Source organism: Aquarana catesbeiana, linkage group LG09, assembly GCF_042186555.1.
Source record: "Aquarana catesbeiana isolate 2022-GZ linkage group LG09, ASM4218655v1, whole genome shotgun sequence".
Classification (NCBI taxonomy): domain Eukaryota; kingdom Metazoa; phylum Chordata; class Amphibia; order Anura; family Ranidae; genus Aquarana; species Aquarana catesbeiana.
Window position 1 is genome coordinate 45,330,839 of NC_133332.1, and position 14,662 is coordinate 45,345,500.

General features: G+C 44.1%; 1 protein-coding gene across 1 annotated transcript in view; it reads right to left on the reverse strand.

Moving 5' to 3' along the window:
• TNXB (tenascin XB) overlaps positions 1 to 14,662 on the reverse strand; it is a 184,173-nt gene that overhangs the window by 60,886 nt on the left and 108,625 nt on the right. The window contains exons 10-11 of the mRNA XM_073598403.1: positions 3,767 to 4,057; positions 2,013 to 2,285 (exon numbers count right to left, since the gene is read on the reverse strand). Of these exons, the coding sequence (XP_073454504.1) occupies positions 2,013 to 2,285; positions 3,767 to 4,057 (564 nt within the window). The remainder of the gene's footprint in view (positions 1 to 2,012; positions 2,286 to 3,766; positions 4,058 to 14,662) is intronic.

The following is a 14,662-nucleotide window of genomic DNA, read 5'->3' on the forward strand; positions in this document are numbered from 1 at the left end:
GGCCCGCTGGGATTGGCCCTTTACCCTGTTCTGTGATCAGCCAAGGTGGGGGGGGGCTCATGAGCGCAATCACGGGAGGATGTCAATTGACGCCCTCCTGGCACTGGAAGCCCGTGCTGTAGCCGTCATTCGGCTATAGCACTGTGGTAAGTGATTAAGGGGCTTTGCTTTGTTTTGGAGTTATTACATGTATGTGATATGCACTGTAAACCAACAAGCAAACCAGAAATACGTCATCAGCAGTCACTTTGGTTTAAGTATATATATTCTGGAAGTGTCTGGAGCAGACGTCATATCTGGTAAAGCAGCATGCAGCAGCAGGAAGCTGAGTTGGGTCTGGACTGGAGCAGAGCAGCTTGCAGATGGCACACGTGGTGTGCAAAATGGGAATGCAATAGCAGAAGGTGATTAGGGACCAGAGAGAGAGGACTGAGCGGCAGAGGATAAGCACAGCTGGAGGACCAGAGCAAGCAGATATCACACGTGGTGTGCAAAATGGGAATGCTATAGCATAAGGTGAGCAGGGACTGGAGAGAGTACTGAGCGACAGAGGATCAGTAGAGCTGGAGGACCAGAGCAGGAGAAACAAGCAGATATCACACATTGTGTGCAGCATAGGAGCAATATAACAGGAGGTGAGCGGGTACCGTAGAGAGAGGAGGATCAGCAAACCAGAGGATCAGCAGAACTGGGGGTTACTACTGAGCCGGGGATCAGCAAAGCTGGGGATACTACTGAGTTGGGTATCGGCATAGCTGTTGGGGTTACTACTGAGCAGGGCATCTGCTGAACGAGAGTACTTATAATATAGGGGTCTGAGGAACAGGGGTACTAATGAGCTGGCGATCTGCTTAGTGGTGGTACTAGTATGTCAGGGTTCTACTGGGCCTCTTTAAAACAAATAGAAAATCAACACACACAGGGCAATTGCCAAGCTTCAAAAAAGCATCACCAAAACATCAAAAACACTTAAAAAAATGCTGTAGGGGCTTTAATGTGTGTTAAAGTTGAAGCAAGTATAAATGAGCCCTTAAAGTGTCTTTTAGGCTAAAGAGATTAGAAGCAGCTGCTTTTTGTTTTACAACTTAAAGAGGAGTTCCACCCAGGGGGTCCATTAAAAAAAAAAAAAAATTAAAAGTCAGCAGCTACAAATACTGCAGCTGCTGACTTTTAATTGGACACTTACCTGTCCCTGGGTCCAGCGATGCGGGGGATCGAAGCCCCGCTCGTCCCCCCCCCCTCCGCTCGTCGGCGCCGGCATTTCAACTGTGGGCGCCGGGCTGTGGCTTCGCAGCCTGGCACCCACTGCGCATGCGTTAACAGCGCCGCGCGCCGTGATTGGCCGCTCAATCACCTGGGACCTGTAATGGGTCCCAGATGATTGACAGGAAGGAGGGAGCAGAGCCGAGCCCTTCCTGTGCCGAGGGGGAAGTGATGTCACCAGCCCAGGCAAAGGAAGAGGCAGACTACGAGGGACCACCTAGCAACAGGCATTTAGAGGTAAGTAAAAAAATATATATATATCCAAATGTTTTTTTGGTTTTTTTTTTAGAATTTTTCAGGTATTTTTGTTTTTTTGGGTGGAACCCCACTTTAAAGACTGATCAGGTAATGATGATAAAGAAGACCCTCCCCCATTTAGTAGTTAGTTTAGGAAGTATCTCCAGAAAATAAAAAGGCCAGAATCTTCAAAAAACCTTTTTTCTAAAATTCTTTCACTGTATACAGTACAACTGGAGATTCACTTTAGATGTTTCTAGGAAAGGACAGGCACAATTCTTGTGAACACTATGAACTTATTTTGCTAAAGACAGACCAGTGAATAAATGTCCACACAGGATCACTTCCTAATGTTTGCATAATTCACAATGCCTTCTGTGACATTTCCCTGGCAAATGTGATGTCTGCTTCCTCTTCACAAATATCCATCCCAACAGAACAGTGACAGGTACTCTTTAGTGTTTCAGTAAAAAGCTTTTTTTTCTCTTGCTCAAGCCTCACCCTCCACTCACCTGTGCTGATTTCAGCAGTCACCGGTTTAGTTCTCTTTCCTTCTGTTAGGCCATATAGGATGAATTTATATTTCTTCCCGGCCTTTAATTCTTTTACATCATAAGACCTCACATCTCCTTCCAGAGGAATTTCTTGTGGTCGTCCATCTCCATCCCGATAAGAAAGAATAAATGAATCAAAGTTGCTACCTATGACCACCCAGGTGAGATGGACGGAATCGCTGCGGATGTCTGATGGGGAAATCGACTCCAGTCGTGGAGGTTGAGGCTTTTCTAGAAGGCAAGAGCAGGATAGAACATAAGTGTTACAAAGAGTTCAAACTGTACAGGTATAGGCCTCTATCTACAAGAAAGGGGTAGTGGAGCTCAGGTAGGTTCAGAGCTGGTCAATATTATTAGTTAAAAGAAACAAAGAGATTATTTTGGACCAAATAATCAAACTTTTGTATTTCATCATGGTGCCTGGTAGAGAGGGGCAGGGATGGTAGTCATAAAAAAATCTGACTACCAGTCTAAGTTTTAGGGGAGATTGTTGGTAACTCTTGGGAACTGATGGGATTGAGCATCGATGCTTCAGTTGACTAGTAAGATTAGTGTTCCCCTGTGGAGGTGGATTCAGTATTGGGGGTTAGGTTAGGGGTCTGTATATCTGATTGTGACCTAAAAGTAGAACTGATGGGTAGTAAGGTTATGGGAGTACTTATCATAGTGCTCAATGCATACATGGCATGGCAAAACTTATTTCTGAGTTTCCTCTCATCCAGTAACAATAAGTCTGTGTTTTTGCCACCATCTTCTCTTATGTTTTTAACATATTTTTGGCTGAGTGATGTGGGTGGTCAGTGATGGTACAACTCCCATGTGCGATGGAGTTGCATTGTGCCAGGGCTCAGCTCAAATCATTAGCATCTAACAGATATCGAAGGTGCTAGGATTTGGCTAAAAAGATTGTTAAGTGTGTAGGCAGGTGCAGCTTACTTTTTCCACTGCAGGTGGCACTCTACTGTAGCGGCACAGTTGTTGGAAAGGAAGTCAAGAAGAACAGGGTTCCTCTATAGTTTCCTGGGTCACTGGGGAAGCTATTCTATTGGAGGCTGCCACCCCATGTTACTCTAGCAACCATTTTGGGTCAGGCAGATTTTTTTTTAAGGCCCCGGCTCCCTATGGTTAGGGTCAGTATTAGCGGTAAGGGAGAGGTTGCTGATGAGGAGGGAAAGTGTAGGGTCGCATCTTCATGGACACCATCCTGCTTGGGCACAAGACAGCCAGGCGGCACTCTGCTCTCTTTACAGACAGTATCAATTCAGGTTCAGCTCTCTTCACATTACTGAAAACCATGAGTGTACCCAGTTGAGCAGCCTTCCCACTGGGTTTGTTGTGAATTGTTGATGTGTTATTTCAATACAAGTTTTCCATTGCACCTGACTGTGTGAATTACTCCCGCTACACCATGCTGCACCACATCTACAAGTGGTAGGTTTAACACTGGGGTAGGTTGTACATTAAGGATATTTTGGGTCAGTGTGTTACCAGTTTTTGGCACCGAATTCCCCATGTAAATTGCCCCTGCACCAATCTCTAAAACACCAAGTCCCATTGCTGCCTGTGACAATGGATTAGCACATGAGAAAGTGGCCTATCAAGCATTAGCTCAAAAAGAAAACAATAGCTGAAATCTGATATGTTTAAAGACTTTTGCTCTCTATACAAATTTGATATATGAGTCCCATTCCCCACAACCCTCTGTGCCTCACCTGTAAATACATGGGCAGTTTCCAAATTGCTGTAACTATCCGCCCAGACACCTTGGATCTGTACGGTGTAATTGACTCTGGGCAGCAGCCCCGTGACCACGTAAGATGTCTGGTCTCCTCGCAGAGTCTCCTCCTGGGTGGGACCACCTGAGGGGCCATACTGGATGACAAAGGCATCAAAATCACCATTCAAAGGTACCCAGGTGAGACGGAAGGAATCTGTCTGCACATCTGATACGGTTATTGGGGAAAGGCGAGGAGGCATAGGAGATCCACCGTCTGGGGCAGCATCTATATAAGAATTTAAAGAAGAACTTGCATAAGCATTCAAATGAAATACAGGCCCATACAGTCATGTCTAATACCTGTATTGGCTTTTCCAATGAACTGTCACTGAACTGCGAATTTAAAAAATCCCTAATTCTTACCCTGATAGAAGCCCAATTTGTGGGCATTATTAGTGTTGAGCTCAGGTACAGCTCAGTTGTCACTGAACCATGTTCATTGCACGTGCTTCTTGGGCGTGCCTGTTGGGAGTGCTGTTAGTTCTCCTGTTCCACCTCTCCGTCTTTTCAAGTAGGATCAATTGGATCCACCTTCCCGCAATCCAGCTTCATTAGTTGCTAGGACGCAGACGGCCTGGCTAAACACCATCATGGGTTGCTAAGATACATACAGCTGGGCCACACAGCGTCACTGGTTGTTATGGTGCAGGCAGCCTGGTTGCCTGTACCATGGAAACACACTGTGCTATCCAGCCCAGCTGTCTGCGCCTTAGCAACCAATAAAGCTGGATCACTGGGTGGTGGATCCAGCTGTGCCTATCACTGCTTGAAAAAACAAAGGGGGTGGAACAGGAGAACTCACATGCCCATCTCTTCCTGTATACAGAGTAAAGACGCTTTTCTCAGGAAAGCTCCTAGTGCCCAAGACAAGTTCTGCCAATCACCACTAATTAAATATTTGTCTCCTTGCTAGATGCATGGTCAGGCAGTAGTGGGGGGTAAAGGACGCTGTCAACGCTGTCAACCATGTATATCTCAGAAACAACACCACCTAAAAAACAGCACAAAGTTTGTTTTGTTTTATAGAGAAACATTAAAAAAGTTGACGTACGAAGTACAGAGGTAGTTTTAAGAATTTTCCTCACAAGTTAATTCCTTTTGCCACCAAGACAAGAAATGCAGGGTATACAGCCCTGGACAAAAGTTTTAAGAATGACACAAATATTAATTTTTACAAGGTCTGCTGGTTCTGTGTTTTTAGATCTTTTTGTCAGATGTTACTATGGTATACTGAAGTATAATTACAAGCATTTTATACGTTTCAAAGGCTTTTATTGACAATGACATTAAGTTTATGCAAAGATTCAATATTTGCAGTGTTGACCCTTCTTTTTCAAGATCTCTGCATTTCCCCCCAGCATGCTATCAATCAACTTCTGGGCCACATCCTGACTGATAGCAGCCCATTCTTGCATAATCAATGCTTGTAGTTTGTCAGAATTTGTAGGGGTTTTTTTTTTGTTCTCCCGCCTCTTGAGTATTGACCACAAATTCTCAATGGGATTAAGATCTGCGGATTTTCCTGGCCATGGACCTAAAATTCCAATGTTTTGTTCCCCAAGCCACTTAGTTATCACTTTTGCCTTATGGCAAGGTGCTCCATCATGCTGGAAAAAGCATTGTTTATCACCAAATTGTTCTTTGATGGTTGGGAGAAGTTGCTCTCATTCTTTATTCATGACTGTGTTCTAAGGCAAAATTCTGAGTGAGCCCACTCCCTTGGCTGAGAAGCAACCCCACACATGAATGGTCTCAGGATGCTTTACTGCTGGCATGACACAGGACTGATGGTAGTGCTCACCTTTTCTTCTCTGGACAAGGCTTTTTTCTGGATGCCCCAAACAGTCAGAAAGGGGATTCATCAGAGAAAATTACACCAGTCCTCAGCAGTCCAATCCCTGTACCTTTTGCAGAATATTAGTCTGTCCCTGATGTTTTTCCTGGGGAGATGTGGCTTCTTTGCTGCCCTTACTGGCACCAGGCCATCCTCCAAAAGTCTTCTTCTCACTGTGCATGCAGATGTACTCACACCTGCCTGCTGCCATTCCTGAGCAAGCTTTGCACTGGGGGTGTCCCAATCCCACAGCTGAATCAACTCTTGGTGCTTGCTGGACTTTCTTGGGCGCCCTGAAGCCTTCTTCACAACAACTGAACCTCTCTACTTGAAGTTCTTGATGATCAGATAAATGGTTGATTTAGATACAATCCTAGTAGCAGCAATATCCTTGCCTATGAATCCCTTTTTATGCAAAGCAATGATCACTGCACGTGTTTCCTTGAAGTTAACCTTGTTTAACAGAAAAGTAGCAATGATTTCAAGCACCACCCTCCTTTTAAAGCTTCCAGTCTGTTATTCTAACTCAATCAGCATTACAGAGTGATTTCCAGCCTTGTCCTCGTCAACATTGACACCTGAGTTAACAAGAGAATCACTGACATGATGTCAGCTGGTCCTTTTGTGGTGGGGCTAAAATGCAGTGGAAATGTTTTTTTTTTTGGGGGGGGGTTAAGCCTGGTTCACACTTATGCATTTTTTGTGCATTTTCAGTTTTGCAGAAAAACACTACAGTCCATTTAACATGGTTTCCTATGGGTCATTCTCACATCTGTGCATTTTATGGAAAGGGCCAGGGACTTTTTTCTGGTTTTTGGTTCCATAGACTTCAGTGAATCAAAATTGTATATTTAAAAACGCAAAATGCACCTGGAATATGCAAACTGCAACCTGCATAGGTGTGAACCAGGCCTAAGTTCATTTTCATGGCAAAGAGGGACTTTGCAATTCATCTGATCACTCTTCATAACATTCAGGAGTATATGCAAATTAGGTCTTTGTTCAGGCACAACATGTTATAGGTTGACAGCATTCTCTCCCTGACTACCAATTGTTCTCTTTTGTTGTCCCCCTGTCACATGGACTTCAGTTGGAGGCTTCAAGTGGCCGGTTTAACACACATTACGCAGGCATGGTCTACTGGAGTCACCATCGGGAAACCTACCCTTAGATATGCCATGCAGCCAAAATAAGTGTGCTCATATGTAGACTGAAGCTGCAGGAAACCAGCGGTACTGAGATGTATCAAAGGATAAAAAAGGTAAAAACAAGCATTGTTTATGATAAAAGCAACAAGATTTCATTCAGTTAGGGTTTCCATGTACTTTAAACAAATAAGGTTCTCGTGGCACAGGTATCAACCACCAGTTACAAGGAGCAACATAACAGTTTATTTTTTTTATAATGGGGCCATCTGTCTTTAAGCAGTCAGCCCATCCAAAGCTGATAACTTTATGTGAAGCTCAATATAGTCAACACATCATTACCAGATCTTTTCCAGTGAGAAAACTTACTAAAATGGTGTTAAACTGTGTCACTGAGAGAATATCAGCATGGTAATTATATGACTAAACGATCCTGCTAAGGACACTGTGGTGGATTCATAATGAGGTGCTAAGCCACCAATAGCTGCATCAAGATGGGATTTGTCTGTAATACGGAGATTGTGGTTGCTGCAAGTTTGGAATCTATTTTAACCAAAATACTTATTGAAAGGGAAATCCATTAAAAAAATGCATGTACATTTTTTGCAGTAGCGTAGTAATAAACCTCTAGTGTTTTTAGCTTTAACACATTGAGCACAATTGTAGCGCTACCCCGTAGGAGTCGCTATTGTCCCGGGTCCCCATTGCTGCACAGCCAGTCACATAGCATTTCCTTCATACATTCCAAAACAGAAAAACGGTCCTTGCTTGTTTTTGATGTTTTATTAAAGTGATGAGAGAGACGGGGTGGGGCCTAGCCAGGGCTCCGTGTCTGAATGGACACAAGGAGCTGCAGCTCAGCTCGGGTGCCCCAATAGCAAGTTGTTTGCTGTGGGGACACTCGTCAGGAGGGAGGGGCCTGGAGAGTAGAGGAGGGACTCGAGTAGAGGAGGATCTGGGCCGCTTTGTGCAAAGGTAAGTATAACATGTTTGTTATTTTTAAGAGAAAAAAAAAACAAGATTTTACAATCACTTTAAGGGTTGATAACTTGAATGGGGTAAGGAATTATGGGATGCCCAACTTGACAAATGCCCAGAACTATGAACAAAGGGACAACTTCCTCTCCATTTAAAAAAAGTCCTCTTCTTTTTTCCACCTGCACAAACTTGGTTCCTTTTAAAAACAGTTCCTGCTGATCACTCCTGAAAGAACAGTTTTAGCTAGTTCAGCAAAGGCCCATTAAAGGCAGAGACTCACAGCCTCTTGACAAAGTAGTGCAATGAAAGTCAACAGCAAAAACATTTCCTTCTGCCTTCCTGTGGCCGCTGATGCCAGCTCCACTTGCTTGCAGAATGCTAGCCCACCTGGCTGCCACCAGCCACGCCTGGCTGATCTTCCTCCTAGTCCTCCCGACTCACTTTCTGCTCCAGTCCTGCCCAACTGGCACACACCCTTGGAGACCTCCCAGGGCAAGGTTAGATGAAGACTTGGCACTGTGCATTCTTCAAGAGAGACAAGCTTCAAATGGAAATCTCTCCCATTGTCTGTCTCTGTACTGTGCCCATCTGCTCACTGTCTCTCCTTGCTCTTTCCCGCTGCCTCTTTGGCATGAATCCCTCCACCGCCTCCTGTGTCAGGATCCTTCCAGGCCAGCTTTCCTGAGCACCCAGCCTGAGGTAAACCCCCATCCCTCCAGTAAGTAGTCCCTCAAGGGCCACCAACAGTCTCTCCTTAGCACTGCATCTCCATCTTCCACCCAACTCCCCTGCTGCAATGGACCGTGTCTATTTATGGAGTTGTCTCAGTCCCCTGCCAGCCCACAGCTGGGGACTGGCTGAGGCCCCATAAATATTCATGGAAGTTACCACTAACCCCCTTGCCCTCTAGTTCTAGAAGGTTCTCCAACCTTCCAGATACCAGGGGGAGGCACTAGAGAGCTGCCAGGATGAGTCATCTCTCCCTGAACTCTAGTAACCCTGACCCAGTTCACTGACTCAGGTTATTCCTGGCCAGAATATGTTTTACCTACTCTCAACTCTAGTAGCACACACTTGAGGGTGCTACACAATAAAATAAACATTCCCCCGAAAACTAGTTGTTAAAGTTCTTATCCCAGCACATGCCGTTTACAACCTTCAATGCTGCTTCTCTGAACTTCCAATCTTTATAGGAAAGAGTTAAAATGATTGTAAATGATCACTTTTTATTTTTTTTAAAATAACAAACATGTCATACTTACCTGCTCTGTGCAGTAGTTTTGCACAGAGCAACCCGATCCCCCTCTTCTCGGGTCCCCCGTCCGTGCTCCTGGCTCCTCCCCCCTGCTGAGTGCCCGCATAGCAAGCATAGCTATTTGTCCAAAATAACTGCATGTACATTAGTTCTGTGCAAACTAACCAGCTGTTGTGAGAATGGGGAAAAACTGTATATTTTTTTAAATCGCTTTTTCTTTTGGTCAAATGTTCTTCAAATATTATAGGCAGCAGTAAAGATAGGTTTATTCATAATGCACATTGAGTGAATAGGGAACATACTGCATTAGGGCCACTAGAGGGAGCTGAGGATTATTGGAAATAAATACATCTTATGCCCCGTACACACAGTCGGACTTTGTTCGGACATTCCGACAACAAAATCCTAGGATTTTTTCCCACGGATGTTGGCTCAAACTTGTCTTGCATACACACGGTCACACAAAGTTGTCGGAAAATCCGATCGTTCTAAACGAGGTGACGTAAAACACGTACGTCAGGACTATAAACGGGGCAGTGGCCAATAGCTTTCATCTCTTTATTTATTCTGAGCATGCGTGGCACTTTGTCCGTCGGATTTGTGTACACACGATCGGAATTTCCGACAACGGATTTTGTTGTCGGAAAATTTTATAGCCTGCTCTCAAACTTTGTGTGTCGGAAAATCCGATGGAAAATGTGTGATGGAGCCCACACACGGTCGGAATTTCCGACAACAAGGTCCTATCACACATTTGTGTGTACGGGGCATTAGTATTAAGAGAAATATTGTCAGGGAAGAATTATAAGAAGATCTGGCAAACATGCCAATATCCAGCATATCCACACTAATGCACGCATGTGCATTAGCGGCGAACGGCATGCAATGGCGAATCTTCGTGCACGAAAAGTGCGCCAATTGACAGCATCCACTGCCCTATATAAGGACAGCAGTTGCTCTCACAAGTTTAGCTGGATTATCGTCAGCCTTGTATCCTGTGTTCCTGTGCCTTGTGCTTTGCTTGACTACCTGTTACCAACCTGGCTTACCCCTGACCTGCTCTGACTTCTCTCCTGGCTCTGACCCCGGCTTGCTCCACGGACCTGCTCCTGACTTGTTTCTGATTGACTTCCTGTGTTTGGCTCCAGCTTGATCTCTATCATGCTTCTGCCTCTGCTCCTGTCTGACTTCCTGTGTTTGACCCTCAGCCTGACTTCTGCTTACCCATCTGTCAAGATCTGCCAGCACGTCTGGAGAATCACCTGCTGTGACTACTCCTCTACTCCTGGGTGTCCTCACATCTGGAACCATCAGGCAGCTTCATCTTCAGGCAGCCTGTGCATCCTTGGGCATAGCACCCTCTGTCATCACCTTCAGGGGTACTCTGGACTTCTGCAAGGGAAGCCCTCTTGTCACTTCAGCCTAAGGTCGGGTATGTGACAGATATACAATGTAACAGTTCTAGGGAACTCTGGCAGGAATGAGCAAATAAACAGGGATCCAGTACTGTATTTCCGCGAAAATAAGGCCTACTCCGAAAATAAGACCTATCATGGTTTTCTAGGATGGCTACAATATAAACCCTACCCCAAAAATAAGCCCTAGTTAAAGTCCTTGCCAAATTACGTAATCCTTATGTAACATTATTATAGATAAATGGAAAATACCACAATTTTCCTTTCCTGACGAGCTCCATGTCAGCACAGACTAGTAGTAGGCTGACATGGAGCTCTCAAGAAATACCTTATTTACAGTGCTGTGACCCGTCGGAACTCTCCTACTCTTCTCCTGGCTGACCTTAGCGGCCCCTCCCATGACAGTGCCCAGAGTGGGGATGATGTCAGAGGGGACCTTGGCCTCTCCCTCTGCTGTGCTCGAAGCAGGGAAGGAGACTACGGCGGGTCACGTATGTGTCCAGCGGCACTGTAAATAAGGTATTTTCCACAATAATGTTACACAAAGACACGCACTGGACATTACATAATCCTTTTACAGCGCAGATTACGTTATTTTACAAGGACAAAAACTAGGGTTTATTTTTGAGAATACAGGATTTTTAAAATGCTGACTCCTGAGTTGACAGGGAGGGAAGGGGAGAGGGGAGAGAAGACACAATAACTTTTTTACATACCATTATTACATAAGGTATTATGTACATATCGTAAATAAATAAGACATCCCCTGAAAATAAGCCGTAATGTGTTTTTTTTCAGCTATAATTAATATAAGACCCGGTCTTATTTTCAGGGAAACATGGTGGTAGCAAGGTTACATTTATTTGAAAATTCCTTTCAGCATTTTCAAAAATTGTTACATTGTATCTCTTCTTACTATGATGTATTTATTCCTTGTGATCCTCAGCTCCATCTAGTGGACATAAGGTGGTATTTTCCCAATTGAAGAACCTTCCACCAACAGAAAAATAGCTTAAAAGAACATTCAACTTTGCCTCTTTCTCACAACAGTTGGTTAGTTCATACAGAACAAATGGATGAATAGCTATGCAAACTTTAAAGAAAATAAAAAATAAACCTGTATGTGTGTGTATAGGACCTGCAAGCAAGAGTTTGCTACCTGTAGGTAGGCCTGGGATGCTGCATGACCTATAGTAGCGAAGTTACCCTTTGTGTATTTTGGTACCCCTTATGTGTGTGTTCAGCAATAAAACTACAACATGTAACTAAAGTGACTGGCGCCCATCTGTGTTATCCCCCAAGGAGCCAACCCTGAGACATGAAAATGCCTGGGTACTTAACGTAGGTGGACTGGGGCATTCTGAGTGTATACCTGCTAGGCTGTTTGGGGGTCATGTCACCCCAAAGGTAGTAGTGTTACATATGAGTGTATTTATTTAAAAATGCAGAGCAGTTTGCTCAGTGAGAGTGGTACTAGACTATTTTCAAATGTTTTTCAATGATTAATGAATTAAAGAGGAAAATATCACATTTGGTCACGCAATGCCGATGTGTGTCAGAAGAAACTCCTATGATACTTAGCACCATCTAGTGGTCAAAAGCTGTATTTTTTGTTATAAATTAAAAACCATTTGACAAGCACAGGAAATAGGCTAACATTCATTTTTTGCCCCGTTTACACAGAATAAATGTACATGTATTTTTACTGGGTGAATAACTCAGCAAATTTTCTATAAAACACCCTACAGTGGAACTACCAGGATCGCAAAGATTGCACTTGACACTGGGCCGTGGCGTTCAACCACTGTGAGGGGGCCCCAAGATGGCGGGAAGGGGACCCCCAAAGTCTTGCGACTTGCTTGCGACTTCCTTGTGACTTGCTTGCAACTTTTGTGATTTACCATACAGAACAGTAGTGCAGGAACCTAGGATGACACCCATTGAAATTAAGGTGTTTTGACTTGTCAAGCGACTTTATGGGGTTTATTTACTAAAACTGGAGAGTGCAAAATCTGGTGCAGCTCTGCATAGAAACCAATCAGCTTCCAGGTTTTTAAGTGAAAGCTTAATTGAACAAGCTGAAATTAGCAGCTGATTGGCTACCATGCACAGCTGCACCAGATTTTGCACTCTTCAGTTTTAAAAAATCAACCTCTATGTGTCGCAAGTCACATGATATGTTGCAGCAGTGAGAACAGGGGCTTATAAAGGGTCCTACGACGGGAGTAAAGGGGCCCTGGGCTTGGAGGGAAGGGACCTTGGACCAGAGGAAAGGCCCCTGAGACCAATGGAAAGGGCCCTGGTGGTCATAGGGGCCCTTCATGGTTTCTTGCACTGGCTCTGAAGGGTCTAGTTACGCCTCTGCCACATTGATTGGTACCAGCTGATTGGAGAAAAGCCAATGTAGCACCAATATTTAAAAAGGGCCCAAAATACATCCCTGGGAATTACAGACCAGTTAGCCTAACATTAATAGTATGTAAACTCATGGAGGGGATGATAAGGGACTATATACAAGATTTTAGTAATAAGAACGATATCATTAGCAGTAATCAGCATGGATTCATGAAGAATCATTCTTGCCAAACCAATCTATTAACCTTCTATGAGGAGGTGAGTTGCCATCTAGATAAAGGAAGGCCCGTAGACGTGGTGTATCTGGATTTTGCAAAAGCATTTGACACAGTTCCCCATAAACGTTTACTGTACAAAATAAGGTGCGTTGGCATGGACCATAGGGTGAGTACATGGATTGAAAACTGGCTACAAGGGCGTGTTCAGAGGGTGGTGATAAATGGGGAGTACTCGGAATGGTCAGGGGTGGGTAGTGGGGTTCCCCAGGGTTCTGTGCTGGGACCAATCCTGTTTAATTTGTTCATAAATGACCTGGAGGATAAACAGTTCAGTCTCTGTATTTGCGGACGATACTAAACTAAGCAGGACAATAACTTCTCCGCAGGATGTGGAAACCTTGCAAAAAGATCTGAACAAATTAATGGGGTGGGCAACTACATGGCAAATGAGGTTCAATGTAGAAAAATGTAAAATAATGCATTTAGGTGGTAAAAATATGAATGCAATCTATACACTGGGGGGAGAACCTCTGGGGGAATCTAGGATGGAAAAGGACCTGGGGGTCCTAGTAGATGATAGGCTCAGCAATGGTATGCAATACCAAGCTGCTGCTAACAAAGCAAACAGAATATTGGCATGCATTAAAAAGGGGATCAACTCCAGAGATAAAACGATAATTCTCCCACTCTACAAGACTCTGGTCCGGCCGCACCTAGAGTATACTGTCCAGTTTTGGGCACCAGTCCTCAGGAAGGATGTACTGGAAATGGAGCGAGTACAAAGAAGGGCAACACAGCTAATAAAGGGTCTGGAGGATCTTAGTTATGAGGAAAGGTTGCGAGCACTGAACTTATTCTCTCTGGAGAAGAGACGCTTGAGAGGGGATATGATTTCAATATACAAATACCGTACTGGTGACCCCACAATAGGGATAAAACTTTTTCGCAGAAGGGAGTTTAACAAGACTCCTGGCCACTCATTAAAATGAGAAGAAAAGAGGTTTAACCTTAAACTACGTAGCGGGTTCTTTACTGTAAGAGCGGCAAGGATGTGGAATTCCCTTCCACAGGCGGTGGTCTCAGCAGGGGGCATTGATAGCTTCAAGAAACTATTAGATAAGCACCGGAATGACCGCAACATACAGGGATATACAATGTAATACTGACATATAATCACACACATAGGTTGGACTTGATGGACTGGTGTCTTTTTTCAACCTCACCTACTATGTAACTATGTTACTATGTAACAGTGTATGAGTATACAACGTCAGCTTCACATTCTCCAGTGACTGTGACTAATACAGGCAGAAACATTTATCTAAGAGTGAGTAAGAGGGAGCAGCAAAGTACGGGTATGTCCTGACATTCATGGAGGCACAGAGTGTAAACTGAACTTCCACAAACAACAGCTGGGTCATTTCTTTTCAGCCGGGCACATCACTTTCTCATTATCTGTTGTACTAACAAACAAGCCCACAATCTCCCACAGTTTATTCCTTCCATGCAGAACTGAAGTGTTCAGGCCTTGGGCATGGAATTTTTTGATTACCCCACAACCATCTATCAAATATCAAGACAGAGCATCAACAAGGAACATAGTACAAAATCTGTAAATATACATAGGATAG